Source organism: Gossypium hirsutum, chromosome D11, assembly GCF_007990345.1.
Source record: "Gossypium hirsutum isolate 1008001.06 chromosome D11, Gossypium_hirsutum_v2.1, whole genome shotgun sequence".
Taxonomy (NCBI): Eukaryota; Viridiplantae; Streptophyta; class Magnoliopsida; order Malvales; family Malvaceae; genus Gossypium; species Gossypium hirsutum.
The window spans coordinates 57,071,215-57,084,984 of record NC_053447.1 but is presented as its reverse complement, the minus strand read 5'-3'; the positions used below and the strand labels follow the sequence as shown (position 1 = coordinate 57,084,984).

General features: G+C 40.3%; 1 protein-coding gene across 1 annotated transcript in view; it reads right to left on the bottom strand.

The window, feature by feature from the left end:
• Window positions 1-274: 274 nt before the first annotated feature.
• Window positions 275-13,770, bottom strand: part of LOC107928732 (glycine-rich RNA-binding protein 10-like) — a 31,819-nt gene continuing 18,323 nt past the window's right edge. Inside the window, exon 3 of the mRNA XM_041104324.1 lies at window positions 275-366. Coding sequence (XP_040960258.1) covers window positions 275-366 — 92 coding nt within the window. The remainder of the gene's footprint in view (window positions 367-13,770) is intronic.

Here is a 13,770-nt window from a genome sequence, read left to right as displayed (position 1 = left end):
TAATTAGAATCGAAAATGAGGTATCGAGACCTCGGGGATTTTAAACCGAGCCATAAATATTTTTATAAATATTTATGTAGTGTTTGTAAGGCCCAATTTTATGCCCAGGCCCGAATATTAAAACAATAAACAACAGTCCAATTACAAAATAAACCCAAAACCCAACTAACCTAGCCCAATACCCTAAACCAACCTAGCCCAATCCTAAAACTACCTGAGCCCAAATTTTAAAACCCTAACAGCCCATCTGCTTGAAAGATTCCAGCAGCAAGCCCTAGCTCCCACCATTGTCAGCCGCCGCTCCACCTCCTCGTCCACCACGCCCCACGCGTCTGACACCCCCACTTGCTCCACCGTGCCCACCACCTGCAACAGAGACAGAAACAACAGCAAAGAAAGCATGCGATGATGGGGAAAATGATAAACAAAAGGAACAAAACAAATATATTGGCTTTAAAAGCCGAAATCTGTCATAAAACGGGGGGATTTTTCTTTTCATTTTTCAACTGTAATACTACTTAAGAATACAAGAAAAAAGCAGATTCAAGCGAGAAAGACCAAAAACAGAAAAGGCAGTCAGATCTAAGGTTTTTATTGTTCAAAAACTCTCTATTACATATTTTTACATAGCATAAATCTAAAAAAGGGAGTTAGCAAAAAAAAATAAAAAATTTTACCTTTCCGGCCACCGCGTGCGGTGGCCGGCGCCGGCGCCGGCGAGCCTCCGGTGGCCGTCCGGTACCCCCCCCTTTGCCGGAAATCGCTCCGTGCCCTCCCTCTCCCTCTTTCTTTCCTTTTTTTTCCCCTCACCTGGTCTCAAATGAATTTTTTCAAAAAATTTTAGCTTTTATAGGGGACCAAAACGCACCGTTTTGGTCCCCCCCTGTTTAATGATAAAACGACGTCGTTTCGGACGTGGGGCGGGTCGACCCGACCCACACCAGGGTAGGATCCGCGTGTTTTTGAGCGGAAGGGCTATTTGCGCAATTGGCCCTTCCGCATTTTTATATTTCGCAATTAAGTTATTCGTTGTTTATAAATTGACCCTGAAATCCATTACACTTTGCGATTTAGTCCCCCTTCCAACGGTGTCGTTTCAAGTGTTTGGACAAATTATTTATTTGATCCCCCATAGTTTAACGCGCGTTCTGATAAGTTCATTCTCCTTTAATTTCTTTCAAATTCGCCCCAGAGATTTGGTTTTTAATCCAATCTCATCCCTTCTTCAATTTTTTACCTTAAATTTCATAATATTTTTGCTGTTTAATTCAATTTTAAATATAAATTGTTATATATATAATATTATTATCATTGTTGTTTTATTATTATTGTATTATATTTAACTATATATATATATTTTGTTTCGTTTCTATTATTATATACATGTATCATATATTCATTAATATTAATATTTGTTCACATATTTCATTACATATATATATAGGTATTTTTGTATATATGGTATTATTTTCATGTATTCATTTATTTATATCATTTTTTTATAATTATATTAGGCATACACTTGTAAATATCGTGCTATTCGTATATTTCCCATCATCTCATACAAATATCTTTGCATTATTCGTCATACATTTTTTTTCATTTTTATGTATATGTTTTAGATATCACAACATTTATATATTTTCGCATTATGTTACGTATACATTTTTTGTCTTTACTATTGTGATTATTAGTATATGTTTTTTATATTTATGAATATATCTTTAATACATATAAGTGTGTATTTATTATTAATAGATGTTTTCAACACTATTATTATGTATATTATGTGAATATTTTAACATTATATTATAATTTTATATATATTACGCACATATATATATACCCCCCTTTTTTAAATATTATATTTTTACATATATATGTAGATATACGTACTTATACCTATTTAAACATATTTTTTCACACTTCATAATTTTTATACACTTACATATATTTATGCATATTTTACATCATATACATACTTATATATTTTATACTCTTAAAAATGCTTTTTGTATATTTCATATATTTTATAATTCACATACATATATCTTATATTATCACGATTTGTAAGTATATAAATATACATTTACATTTTTTAAATATTTATCGATTTCATATATGCGTATATACTTATCTATGTTTTCATATTCTGTAATTTATATATATATTTCTTATTTTATGGTTTTAAATTATACATGCATATACATTTTTACATAATTGTATTTATTGTCATCATTGTTATTGGGTGCTTGTTTATTTATTCATGTACACTTGTGCTTTTTTAAATGTTAGTTCTATTTATTTATTTGTATGCTTCGTGTATGTAATCGCCTCGTCATTTCATTTTGCCTATTGTATTGTTGTTACTCACTTTACTTTGCTTACCTTGTCGTATTCGTTATTGTTTCGTCAAGCATTAACACCAAACATCAAAAGGAAAATTTTTCTAAATAAGGCAATATTTCGCGTTTGGAAAATCGAGAAAACGTGCCCTAACGTGCTGGGTTTCGATTTCTCGTTCGACCAAATAGCCAAATATCCTTTTTAAACTTTTAAATAAGGCGATATTTCGCGTTTGGAAAATCGAGGAAACGTGCCCTAATGTGCTGGGTTTCGATTTCTCGTTCGACTAAACAGCCAAATATCCTCTTAAAGCTTCAAAATATAGTTTTATTAAACTATAAGGTGATCTTGGTTTCGATGGTTTAGGGTATCGTGTCCTAATGTGCTGGATGTGATATTCCTTCGGAACAAGAGAATCTTATATTTCAATTCACCTTATCATAGTTTTCTTTTAAGGATCGTATTTTTAAAACCCTTCAAATTTTCAATTTTCGACACTAAGACACTAATTAATCAACTAGGTACCAATTTTGGGCGTATCGAGGGTGCTAATCCTTCCTCGTGCGTAACCGACTCTCGAACCCGTTTTTTTTTTAAATTTCACAGACCAAAATCTTTGTTTTAATAAAAATTAAATCGTTTATTAAAAACAACCACTTTTCAAGGTGACCCGATCACACCTCATCAAAAAGGATCGGTGGCGACTCCCGTTTTCATTCTTTTTTTATCCAAGTCGACCCCGTTTTCATTCAAAAAATGGTGTCAACAGCTTGGCGACTCCGCTGGGGATGAGATTAGAGAGTCAAGCCACGTGTTGATTATTTCTTGACTTTTTGTCGAAAGTTGAAAATTCGATTTAAATTTACGATCCTCTCATCTTTTGTTTTGAGTTACATTTTTATCGTGTTCTGTATTTTATTTTATACCTCCGCACATTCCATTGCATGACCGTTGGTCACACCTTTTAAGTGGGAGTGAGAAACTACGCCTTCGTGAGGTTTTCACCTCCGCATGGGATAGTGAATCGCTTCCGGGATACATCCGTACCTATGTCTTCGTGAGATTTTCATCTCCGCATGGCCATAGGGAAATGTATTCCCCTGAACTGAACTCGGTCCATATGAGCCTATAATGGGTGAGGATCGAGGAATCTGCTGGTTCAGGTGCCCTTACTTTAGAACCAAACCATACATAGCAAGCCATAAGAACCCACCGAGATAGAGCTATTCCAGACCCTAGTGCTTACCGAATAGATGCTGTATTTGTTATTGTTTACTTTAAATCCTAGATCTAATTTGCTTTGTTTGTGGTTGCATGGCATTTTCATTTCAAAAGAGGTGTCGATTCACGTTCAGTATAGATAGAAAGCTTATCATGGAAAAGAGGTTTCTTGATAAAGTAGAAGACAATGCAGCTGTACGATTATGGGCTGAGACGATGTGGAGAGAGAAAGGCGATAGTCTTGCAGAAGGGTACGTATCAGAGTTATGGGACTTCACCCGTATCAGCGTAATCCAAAATGATCTTCGAGAAATGAAGGAAATATGGGATCAATGGGACGACGGGACCAAGCAGATGTTTTACCGTGACTACGGGGACTTGCCTTACTTACTTGGTGTCAAAGTGGACAAGCATTTATTCCGAGCCCTAGCCCAGTTTTGGAATCCTGCTTACAGTTGTTTCACTTTTGGAAAAGTGGACTTGGTGCCCACCGTGGAAGAATATACGACCTTGCTTCGGTGTCCAAAGATTCAAATTGACAAAGCCTATTCTAGAGCTGCTAGTGTCCCGACATTATTAAAAAAATTGATGAGCATTACAGGGATGAGCGAACAGTGGGTCGCTGCCCGGATCCAACAGAAAGGAGACAGTAAATGCGTTCCTTGGAAAAGCTTGCGAGATTTAGTATTGGCACACCCTGATGTGAAGAAAAGAGTGGATGTCTTCGCTCTAGGTATCTATGGTTTGGTAATTTTCCCTAGAGCTTTAGGGCACGTAGATGAGGCCGTCTCTGATTTGTTCGATCGGCTTAGTAAGGGAGTCACGCCCATCCCGGCAATCTTGGCAGAAACCTTCAGATCTCTAAGCGCATGTCGAAGAGCAGGGGAGGGAAGGTTCATCGGATGCGCACAGCTACTATTGGTGTGGTTCCATAGTCACTTTTGGAAGGTGGAAAATGTCTCTTATCGAGTCTTCTCAGAAGGTTATTCCCCGTTGAAGGAACAAGTTGCTACACCAAGACGAGACGACATCACGGAAGAGAAATGGATGATGATTCTCCAAAATCTTCAGGAGGATGACGTTGAATGGAAAGCTCCTTGGATGGTACCCGACGAGATCCTGTATCGATGTGGTGATTTCGACTGGGTCCCTTTACTCGGAATTTGGGGAGCTATCGATTATGCCCCTTTACTCGTATTAAGACAATATAGATCGAGACAGTTCATACCAGCAACACAAGGGTTGGCTCAATGTGAGTTTTCTTATAAGGATGAAAACTACAAGAGAAAAACTCGAGAAATATCTAACGCTTGGAAACAGGTTCACCGAATGAAAAGATTTACCATAGGAGCGATGGCAACTTCAGAATATTATGGGTGGTGGAGTAAAAGAGTCAATGACAACATCCCTAAGCCGAGGGAAGATTGCGTTCAGTCTATAGAAGAGCATTACAAGTAGTTCCGTCAGAATTAGAGATCATCAAACGAGACTTTGAGAAAAGAAATTCTGAGTTGGGAAAGAGGATAGAACAGTTAGAAGAAGAAAGAGTGCATTTGGGATTAGACATCGATATCCACAAGCTAGAAGCCGAGAAATTAAGGAAGGGAAAGAACAAAGCTGAAGAGGATTTGGATAGTCTAAAAACAGATTACAAGAAGCTGCGATTGTCGATGAGAACTGTCGGTCTGGGCAAAACGTCAGAGCAGTGGCGACAAGAGATCAATGAGGAAAAGAATAGGGCCGATCAGTGGGAAAAGAAATTTCAAGATGCTCGAGCTCGAGAAAACGCTTTGGAAAGGAGTTTGTTAGAGTGCCGAAATGAGAAGGCAGGATTAAAGCCAAGGTGACAGAGCTAGAAAAGTCACTTCACTCGTACCGTAGTCGCAACTCTATGATCGAATTAAGAGCAAGCTTAAATAAGATCGAAGAACTGAAGGAAAAGGTAGAGGAGCTTGAGGACGCATTACACAATTCTGAGCTACGAATGGAGCTTCTTGAGAGGAGTAATGATCAATGGCAAGAGCAATTCCATCATTCTCAAAGGCATATTAGAGACAGAGATTACGTTATGGGCGAAGCTGTGACTCAAGTGCGGGAAGTGGCTGATCATCTGCAAACATTAGCAGTTCAGGCCGATGTATTGAGTTTAAAATATGAGTCAGAATCAAGCCGAGGTCGAGATTTAGCTTGGCTTCTTAGGAAGGTTAAGGCCTTGGGTATAAAGGCGAAGTCGTATATGTAATTTATTTTATGTAAAGAAATTTGCTTTCTAGTTGAGTTTTCTAATGAAATTGAATTCGAATCAATGCCTCTTTTTGCATTCATTTCATACATTTGCATTACATCATATGCAGTAAGTTTCATAAAATGACCCTAATAAAATTAAATTATGACAGTTACCCTGGAAACCAACAAAAATCTAATCAAATATCACTACGGTACTCGTCGCCAAACAAAAGTAATGGATCAAAGGATGGAAAGATTGGAACAGTTGCAACGAGAGATGCAAGATCAGATGCATGAACGACTGGAAAAAATCCAGCAGGACATGTTAGAATCCCAGAATACTGTGATGAACCAATTAAAGCAGTTATTGGCTGGAGGGAATAACAAAGGAAAAGACCCCGTAGTTGATGCTGGGGAGGATCACGATGACCCTGTTTATCCTCCAGGTTTTACCCCAACTAACATCCAAGCACAACCAGAGGTGTACCCACAGAGGATACCGGTTACCATTAGACCTCAATGTCTAGCTAGTGCCTCGGTACCAGTGCATTTTCAAATGGGCTCGGGTTCTAATCCCGGGGATAATCCCACTAATCCTGTGGTCCCAGACCTCGATGACGTGGTAGAAACAGAAAAAACAAGAATGAACCTGCCAAAACAGCTGGAGGACCGATGTAGATGGTTAGAGGAAAAATTTAGAGTCATGGAGAACATCGACTATCATCGCGGGGTTGACGCCAAGGATCTGAGTTTGGTCCCTGATTTAGTACTCCCACCTAAGTTCAAAATGCCGGAATTCGAAAAATATAATGGGACTAGTTGTCCTGAAGCTCATATAACTATGTTCTGTCGAAGAATGACAGGATACGTCAACAACGATCAGCTGTTAATCCACTGCTTCCAGGACAGTTTGATCAGATCTGCAGCCAAATGGTACAACCAACTGAGTCGTGCTAAAGTTAGTTCATGGAGAGACTTGGCGCAAACTTTTATGAAGCAATACAGTCATGTAACGGATATAACACCCGATCGAATTACGTTACAAAACATGGAGAAAAAGCCTAGCGAGAATTTCAGGCAGTACGCCCAACGATGGAGAGAAGTGGCAACACAAGTCCAGCCGCCCCTTTTGGAAAAAGAGGTCACCATGTTGTTTATCAACACTTTGAAAGCCCCGTTCATCAACCACATGTTGGGGAGTGCTACCAAGAGCTTCTCGGATATGGTAATGTCCGGTGAAATGATTGAGAACGCGGTAAGGAGCGGTAAAATCGACACGGGAGAAAGCTTCAAAAGACCAGCCCCAAGGAAAAAGGAGGGCGAAGTAAACAACGTAAGCACATATAGCAAGAGCCATTCAAAACCGATTACTGTTGGCCCTCCAAAAATGATAACCACTAGTCACCAAGCCCCCTCGAGGCAGAACCCAACACAAGGCCCAATACAAGGACTAACACAGAGAGACTTCAGTTCACGCCCATTCCAATAACATACGGGGAACTGTATCAGAAGTTATTTGATGCACACATAGTATCTCTATTTTATCTCGAGCCCATGCAACCTCCATATCCCAAATGGTATGACACGAACGCCCAATGTGAATACCATGCAGGGATACCAGGACACTCAATTGAGAACTGTACTGGGTTTAAAAAGGCGGTGGAAAGGTTCATTAAGATGGGGATTGTGAAGTTTGACGACCCATTAGGACCCAACGTAGCAGTGAATCCGTTACCCAACCATGCTGATAAAGGGGTAAACGCAATAATCGAAGGTGAGAAAAAGAGAATCAAAACCGACATTGCAGAGATAAAAACCCCATTGAGTTGGGTCTGGAGACAAATGATAGAAGGAGGTCTCATCAAACAAGATTCAAAAGAAAGGCCCGAAGGAACGAAGACGTACTGCGAGTTTCATGCTGAAGAAGACCATGACATTCGAAACTGCACTGAATTCAGGGCCTTGGTGCAAAATCTGATGGACAACAAAGAGCTAGAATTTTATGAAGAGATCAAAGGACTTGAAAATGGAGAAGTTTATGCCTCGGAGGAGGGGTCTATGGGAAAGGCCCCAAATCACCCAGTGGTGATTATTTCAAGGCCAACGAGTACAGGATCTGGAATACAACTGGCGCCAAGGGTCATAATCCAAAAACCTGTAGCCTTTCCTTACAAGGATAGCAAAAAGGTTCCTTGGAATTACGACTGCAATGTGATGATCACGGGAGAGGAGAACCCGATAAATGCTTCAGAAGAGGGTAATGACGCAGGCTTCTATACGCGTAGTGGAAAACGCTACGACCTGGGAAATACAAAAAGGGAGCCTATAAAAGGAAAAACCTTGGCGGTTGAACAAGATAAAACGAAGACGATCGGAACTGAACCGCATACTAACACACCAGTGACTGAAAATGAGGCTAGAGAATTCCTAAAATTCTTGAAGCATAGCGAATATAGCGTGGTGGAACAATTGCATAAGCAACCCGCTCGCATCTCAGTGCTCGAGTTACTTCTAAGTTCAGAGATACATCGTAATGCGTTGGTAAAAGTGCTAAATGAGACTTATGTCGCTAAAGATATCTCAGTGAACAAATTGGATCGCCTGGTTAACAATATAAATGCCGATAACTTCATCTTCTTCAACGATGATGAGATCCCGCCAGGCGGTATGGGATCCACCAAGGCCTTGCACATCACTGTCCGTTGCAAAGGGTGTATACTACCGGCGGTACTTGTTGACAATGGATCGGCCCTAAATGTTCTGCCCCTGTCCACATTAAACAGGCTACCTGTGGATAGTTCTCACATGAAATCATGCCAAAATATAGTGAGAGCATTTGATGGCACTCAGAGGAAAGTGATGGGAAGAATCGAGATACCTCTATTGATTGGTCCAAATACATACGAGGTGGATTTTTTGGTAATGGATATTAAACCATCTTACAATTGCCTATTGGGGAGGCCTTGGATCCATTCTGCAGGAGCTGTACCATCGTCACTTCACCAAAAGTTAAAATTGGTGATGGAGGGTCGATTGGTGACTATAGATGCAGAAGAAGACATCATTGCATCAGTCACCGATGATATGCCATACATAGAGGCCGATAGTGAAGCGATAGAATGTTCATTCCGATCATTGGAATTCGTAAATGCCACATTTGTCATCGAGATGAGCAAAATCCCAGAGCCTAAGATATCCAAAGCTACGTCAATGAGCTTACAGCTAACGATGGGAAAGGGAGCATTGCCTGGAAGAGGATTGGGAAAATACCTCCAGGGAAGGGTCGGAGTACCGATCCTAATTAACAAACAGGACCGTTATGGTTTGGGATATAAGCCTAATGCGAGGGAAAGGAGGAAAGAGATGGAGAAAAAGCAGGAAAAGAGAAGAGCACATTTGGGCGGGATAGAAGTCAAGTGGGGACCGATGACCTTTCCCCATATATCTAAGACTTTTGTTTCAAGGGGAATTGTCTACCCTGAAGAGAAGGATGAGGTTACGAGGGAAGGATTGAGAGGTTGGACATTAATGCCATATCCGCGGAAGAAAGGGTGGAAAGGAATTTATCGGGCATTCGTCCTTACGAACCTGGAAGTGTTTTGAATAACTGGACTGCAGAAGAGATCCCTGTAACATTTAGAACTAATTCAGAGTAATATTCAGAACACTTGTCGCCCTAAGCCTGGGGGCGATAAGAATCTTTTGTAAAAGGCACATGTCCAAAATCTAATTTCAGTGAAAACTTATCATTCAGTTTCATCTTGAGCAAATATTCTTTCATTCTTTTCATTCCCTTTATAATCATAGTATGCATACAAGTATTCTTAGATTCTTTTATTTGGGCCTCCATTTGTTCCAATAACAGGTCTTCAGATATCAACGAGATGAGCGACTCTGTTACTAATTCAGAGTCTCTATTTGAGCAAGACATGAGTATAGATAATCCTCAAGATTTTGAAGGTGACCAAGACAGCGTTTTATCTCCGGATTTGTTAAGAATGATGGAAGAAGAGGAAAAACAAATTCTACCCTATAAGGAATCAGTAGAAGTCGTGATCTTAGAAGAGGGCAGAGAGGTAAAAGTTGGCGCTTGCATTGCCAAGGAAACAAGGCGAGACCTTGTTGAGTTGCTTCAAGAGTTTAAAGATGTCTTCGCATGGTCCTACCAAGATATGCCAGGTTTAAGTACTGATATCGTGGTGCACCGATTGCCTATAAAGGAGGAATGCAAACCAGTCCAACAAAAGCTTCGAAGGATGAGGCCTGATGTCTTGCTAAAAATAAAGGAAGAAGTCAAGAAGCAATTTGATGCTGGTTTCTTACAGGTGGTCAAGTACTCAGAATGGGTAGCCAATATAGTCCCTGTTCCTAAGAAAGATGGGAAGGTGCGAATGTGTGTGGACTACAGAGACTTGAACAAAGCCAGCCCAAAAGATAATTTCCCACTGCCTCATATCGATACCTTGGTAGACAACACGGCCGGATACTCACTGTTCTCTTTCATGGATGGTTTCTCCGGGTACAACCAAATTAAGATGCTTTCTGAAGACAGGGAGAAGACCACATTCATAACGATGTGGGGGACGTTTTGTTATAAAGTGATGCCTTTTGGATTGAAAAATGCGGGAGCAACGTATCAGAGAGCCATGGTAGCATTATTCCATGATATGATGCATAAAGAGATAGAAGTTTATGTTGATGACATGATCGCAAAATCCAGAACAGAAAGGGAACACGTGCAAGTTCTGAGAAAACTGTTTCTGAGGTTAAGGAAGTTCCAGCTAAAACTTAACCCAGCCAAGTGTACTTTCGGGGCTAGATCAGGAAAACTGCTAGGATTCTTAGTCAGCGAAAAGGGAATCGAAATTGACCCAGACAAAGTTAAGGCCATACAAGAATTACCTCCGCCAAGTACTCAAAAAGAAGTTCGGGGTTTCCTAGGAAGACTGAATTACATCGCTCGATTCATTTCACAATTAACTGAGAAATGTGACCCCATATTCCGCCTTCTTAGGAAACACAATCCAGGTGTATGGGATGAGGAGTGCCAGGAAACTTTCGAAAGAGTTAAACATTACTTGTCCAACGCCCCAGTACTGATGCCACCTTGCCCTGACAAACCACTAATACTATACTTGGCAGTATTTGAGAATTCCATGGGGTGCGTGCTCGGCCAACATGATGAGTCAGGACGAAAAGAAAGAGCGATCTATTATCTCAGTAAGAAGTTCACTGAATGCGAAACGAGATATTCGCCAATTGAAAAATTATGTTGCGCATTGGTTTGGACTACTCGGAGATTGAGACAATACATGTTGTACCATACGACTTGGTTAATCTCAAAGTTAGACCCTCTGAAATACATGATGGAGTCAACTGCTCTAAACGGAAGGATGGCCCGATGGCAAATTCTACTATCTGAATTCGACATAACCTATGTGAATCAAAAGGCTGTAAAAGGGAGCGCGATAGCAGATTTCCTAGCAAGTAGAGCCCTGGACGATTATGAGCCTTTGAACTTTGACTTCCCAAATGAGGATCTGATGTATGTGGCAACTACTGAAACGGGCACACAAGAAGGCAATACTTGGAAATTAAATTTTGACGGAGCCTCAAATGCCATGGGCAACGGGATTGGGGCAGTCTTGGTATCTCCAAACGGTGATCATTATCCTTTCACCAGTAAACTAGATTTTGATTGCACAAATAACATGGCGAATATGAAGCATGTATCATGGGAATCCGCGCGGCTATGGAACGCAAAATCAAGGTACTTGAGGTATATGGGGATTCAGCATTGGTAATTTATCAGCTCAAAGGCGAATGGGAAACAAGAGACCCTAAGTTGATTAGTTACCGAAGGATGGTCCTAGAATTGATTGAGGAGTTTGACGACATCACTTTTGTTATCTCCCACGAGACGAGAATCAGATGGCCGATGCTTTAGCTACATTGGCTTCCATGATCAAAGTAAATAGACCAGAGGATGTGAAGCCTATCCAAATGAGCATTTATGATGCTCCAGCCCACTGTTGTAATATTGACGAGGAAGAAGAAAAGGACGACAACCCTTGGTATCAGGACATATTGCGATACGTGAAAAATTGTGAATACCCAAACCAAGCAACTGAGAATGACAAAAGAATGTTGAGGAGGCTGGCCAGTGGTTACGTCTTAGATGGGGAAATCCTGTACAAAAGAGGAAAAGATCAGGTGCTGTTAAGATGTGTAGACGCTGTGGAGGCCAAGCAGATCTTGGAAGAAGTCCATGATGGTATTTGTGGAACACACGCTAACGGTTTCACAATGGCCAGACAGATCATGAGATTTGGATATTATTGGTCTACCATGGAAGGAGACTGCATCAAGTATGCTAAGAAGTGCCATAAATGCCAGATTTACGGAGACAAAATTCATGTGCCTCCATCACCTCTTCACGTCATGACTTCCCCATGGCCTTTCTCCATGTGGGCATGGACGTCATTGGGCCGATATCGCCAAAGGCTTCAAACGGACATCGTTTCATTTTTGTAGTGATTGACTACTTTACTAAGTGGGTAGAGGCTACTTCTTACGCCAACGTCACAAAGACAGCTGTCAGCAAGTTTTTAAAGAAGGAAATCATATGTCGGTATGGAATGCCTGAAAGGATCATATCAGACAACGCATTAAATTTGAATAATAGCACGATAGCAGAGGTTTGTAATCAATTCAAGATCAAGCACCACAACTCATCGCCATATCGTCCGAAGATGAATGGTGCGGTGGAGGCAGCCAATAAAAATATCAAAAAGATTGTGGGGAAAATGACTGAGACCTATAGAGATTGGCACGAGAAGTTGCCATTCGCCCTCTATGCTTATCGAACATCCGTCAGGACTTCTACCGGGCAACACCATTCTCTTTGGTTTATGGGATGGAGGCAGTGCTACCATGAGGTTGAAATTCCCTCTCTCCGATTTTTCAGAACTAAATTAGATGAAGCAGAATGGGTCCAAGCCCGATATGATCAGCTGAACTTGATTGAAGAAAGGAGGTTAAGAGCTATCCGTCATGGTCAAATGTACCAGAAACGAATGATGCGAGCTTACAATAAGAAAGTTCGTCCTAGAAACTTCCATGAAGGGGACTTGGTACTGAAGAAGATCCTTCCCATACAAAAGGACTTCAGAGGAAAGTGGATGCCAAACTGGGAGGGACCTTATGTAGTAAAAAAGGCCTTTTCAGGAGGGGCATTAATTTTAACTGGATGGATGGCAAAAGCTTGCCCAATCCTGTGAATTCGGATTCAGTGAAGAGGTACTTTGCCTAAAAAAAAAAAAAAAAAAAAAGGGAGAGGCCAAGGCGAAAACCCGCAAAGGGCACCTTGAGACCAAAGGGGCTTTGAATTGAAAACCCAGGAATGGGCAATTCAAATTTTCGATCAAAGATGAGGCATAGAGTAGTTTTGTCTTCTCCGAATTAACAAGAAGGAGAGATGCTACATCTTGGGGCATCAACAAAGTCTTTAGGATTTCTAAACACAGAGTTGTGCAGAGGAACTCATGCTGCGATATCTGGAGCACCTGTTTTTTTTTTTATCTTATCTTAGCAAAATTTGCTATTTGTTCATTTAGAGCTTGCTCCCAATAAAATTCCATCTTATTCATTGTGATAATCTTTTCATCATATCTCAGCAAAGTTTGCTATCTTGATTGATTTATTCATTCGAGCTTTGCTCTCAGCAAAATTTTATTTTGTCCATTTTGATAATCTTTCAAGCATTTTTCCTTGAAATAACGATTAATGGATTGACAATACACATGCAGAAGGAGTTCTGCATATTACTCTGAAAGTTCAAATAATACGAACTAACAGGATAAAAAACCAAAAATGAAACAAAAAAAAAAGGATCTTTGGGTTTTCTGCAAACCTAACAGAAGACTAGTGTGCCTTGGGTTGGACTTGAAGAAGGAATGACAACCTAAGCATTAAAAA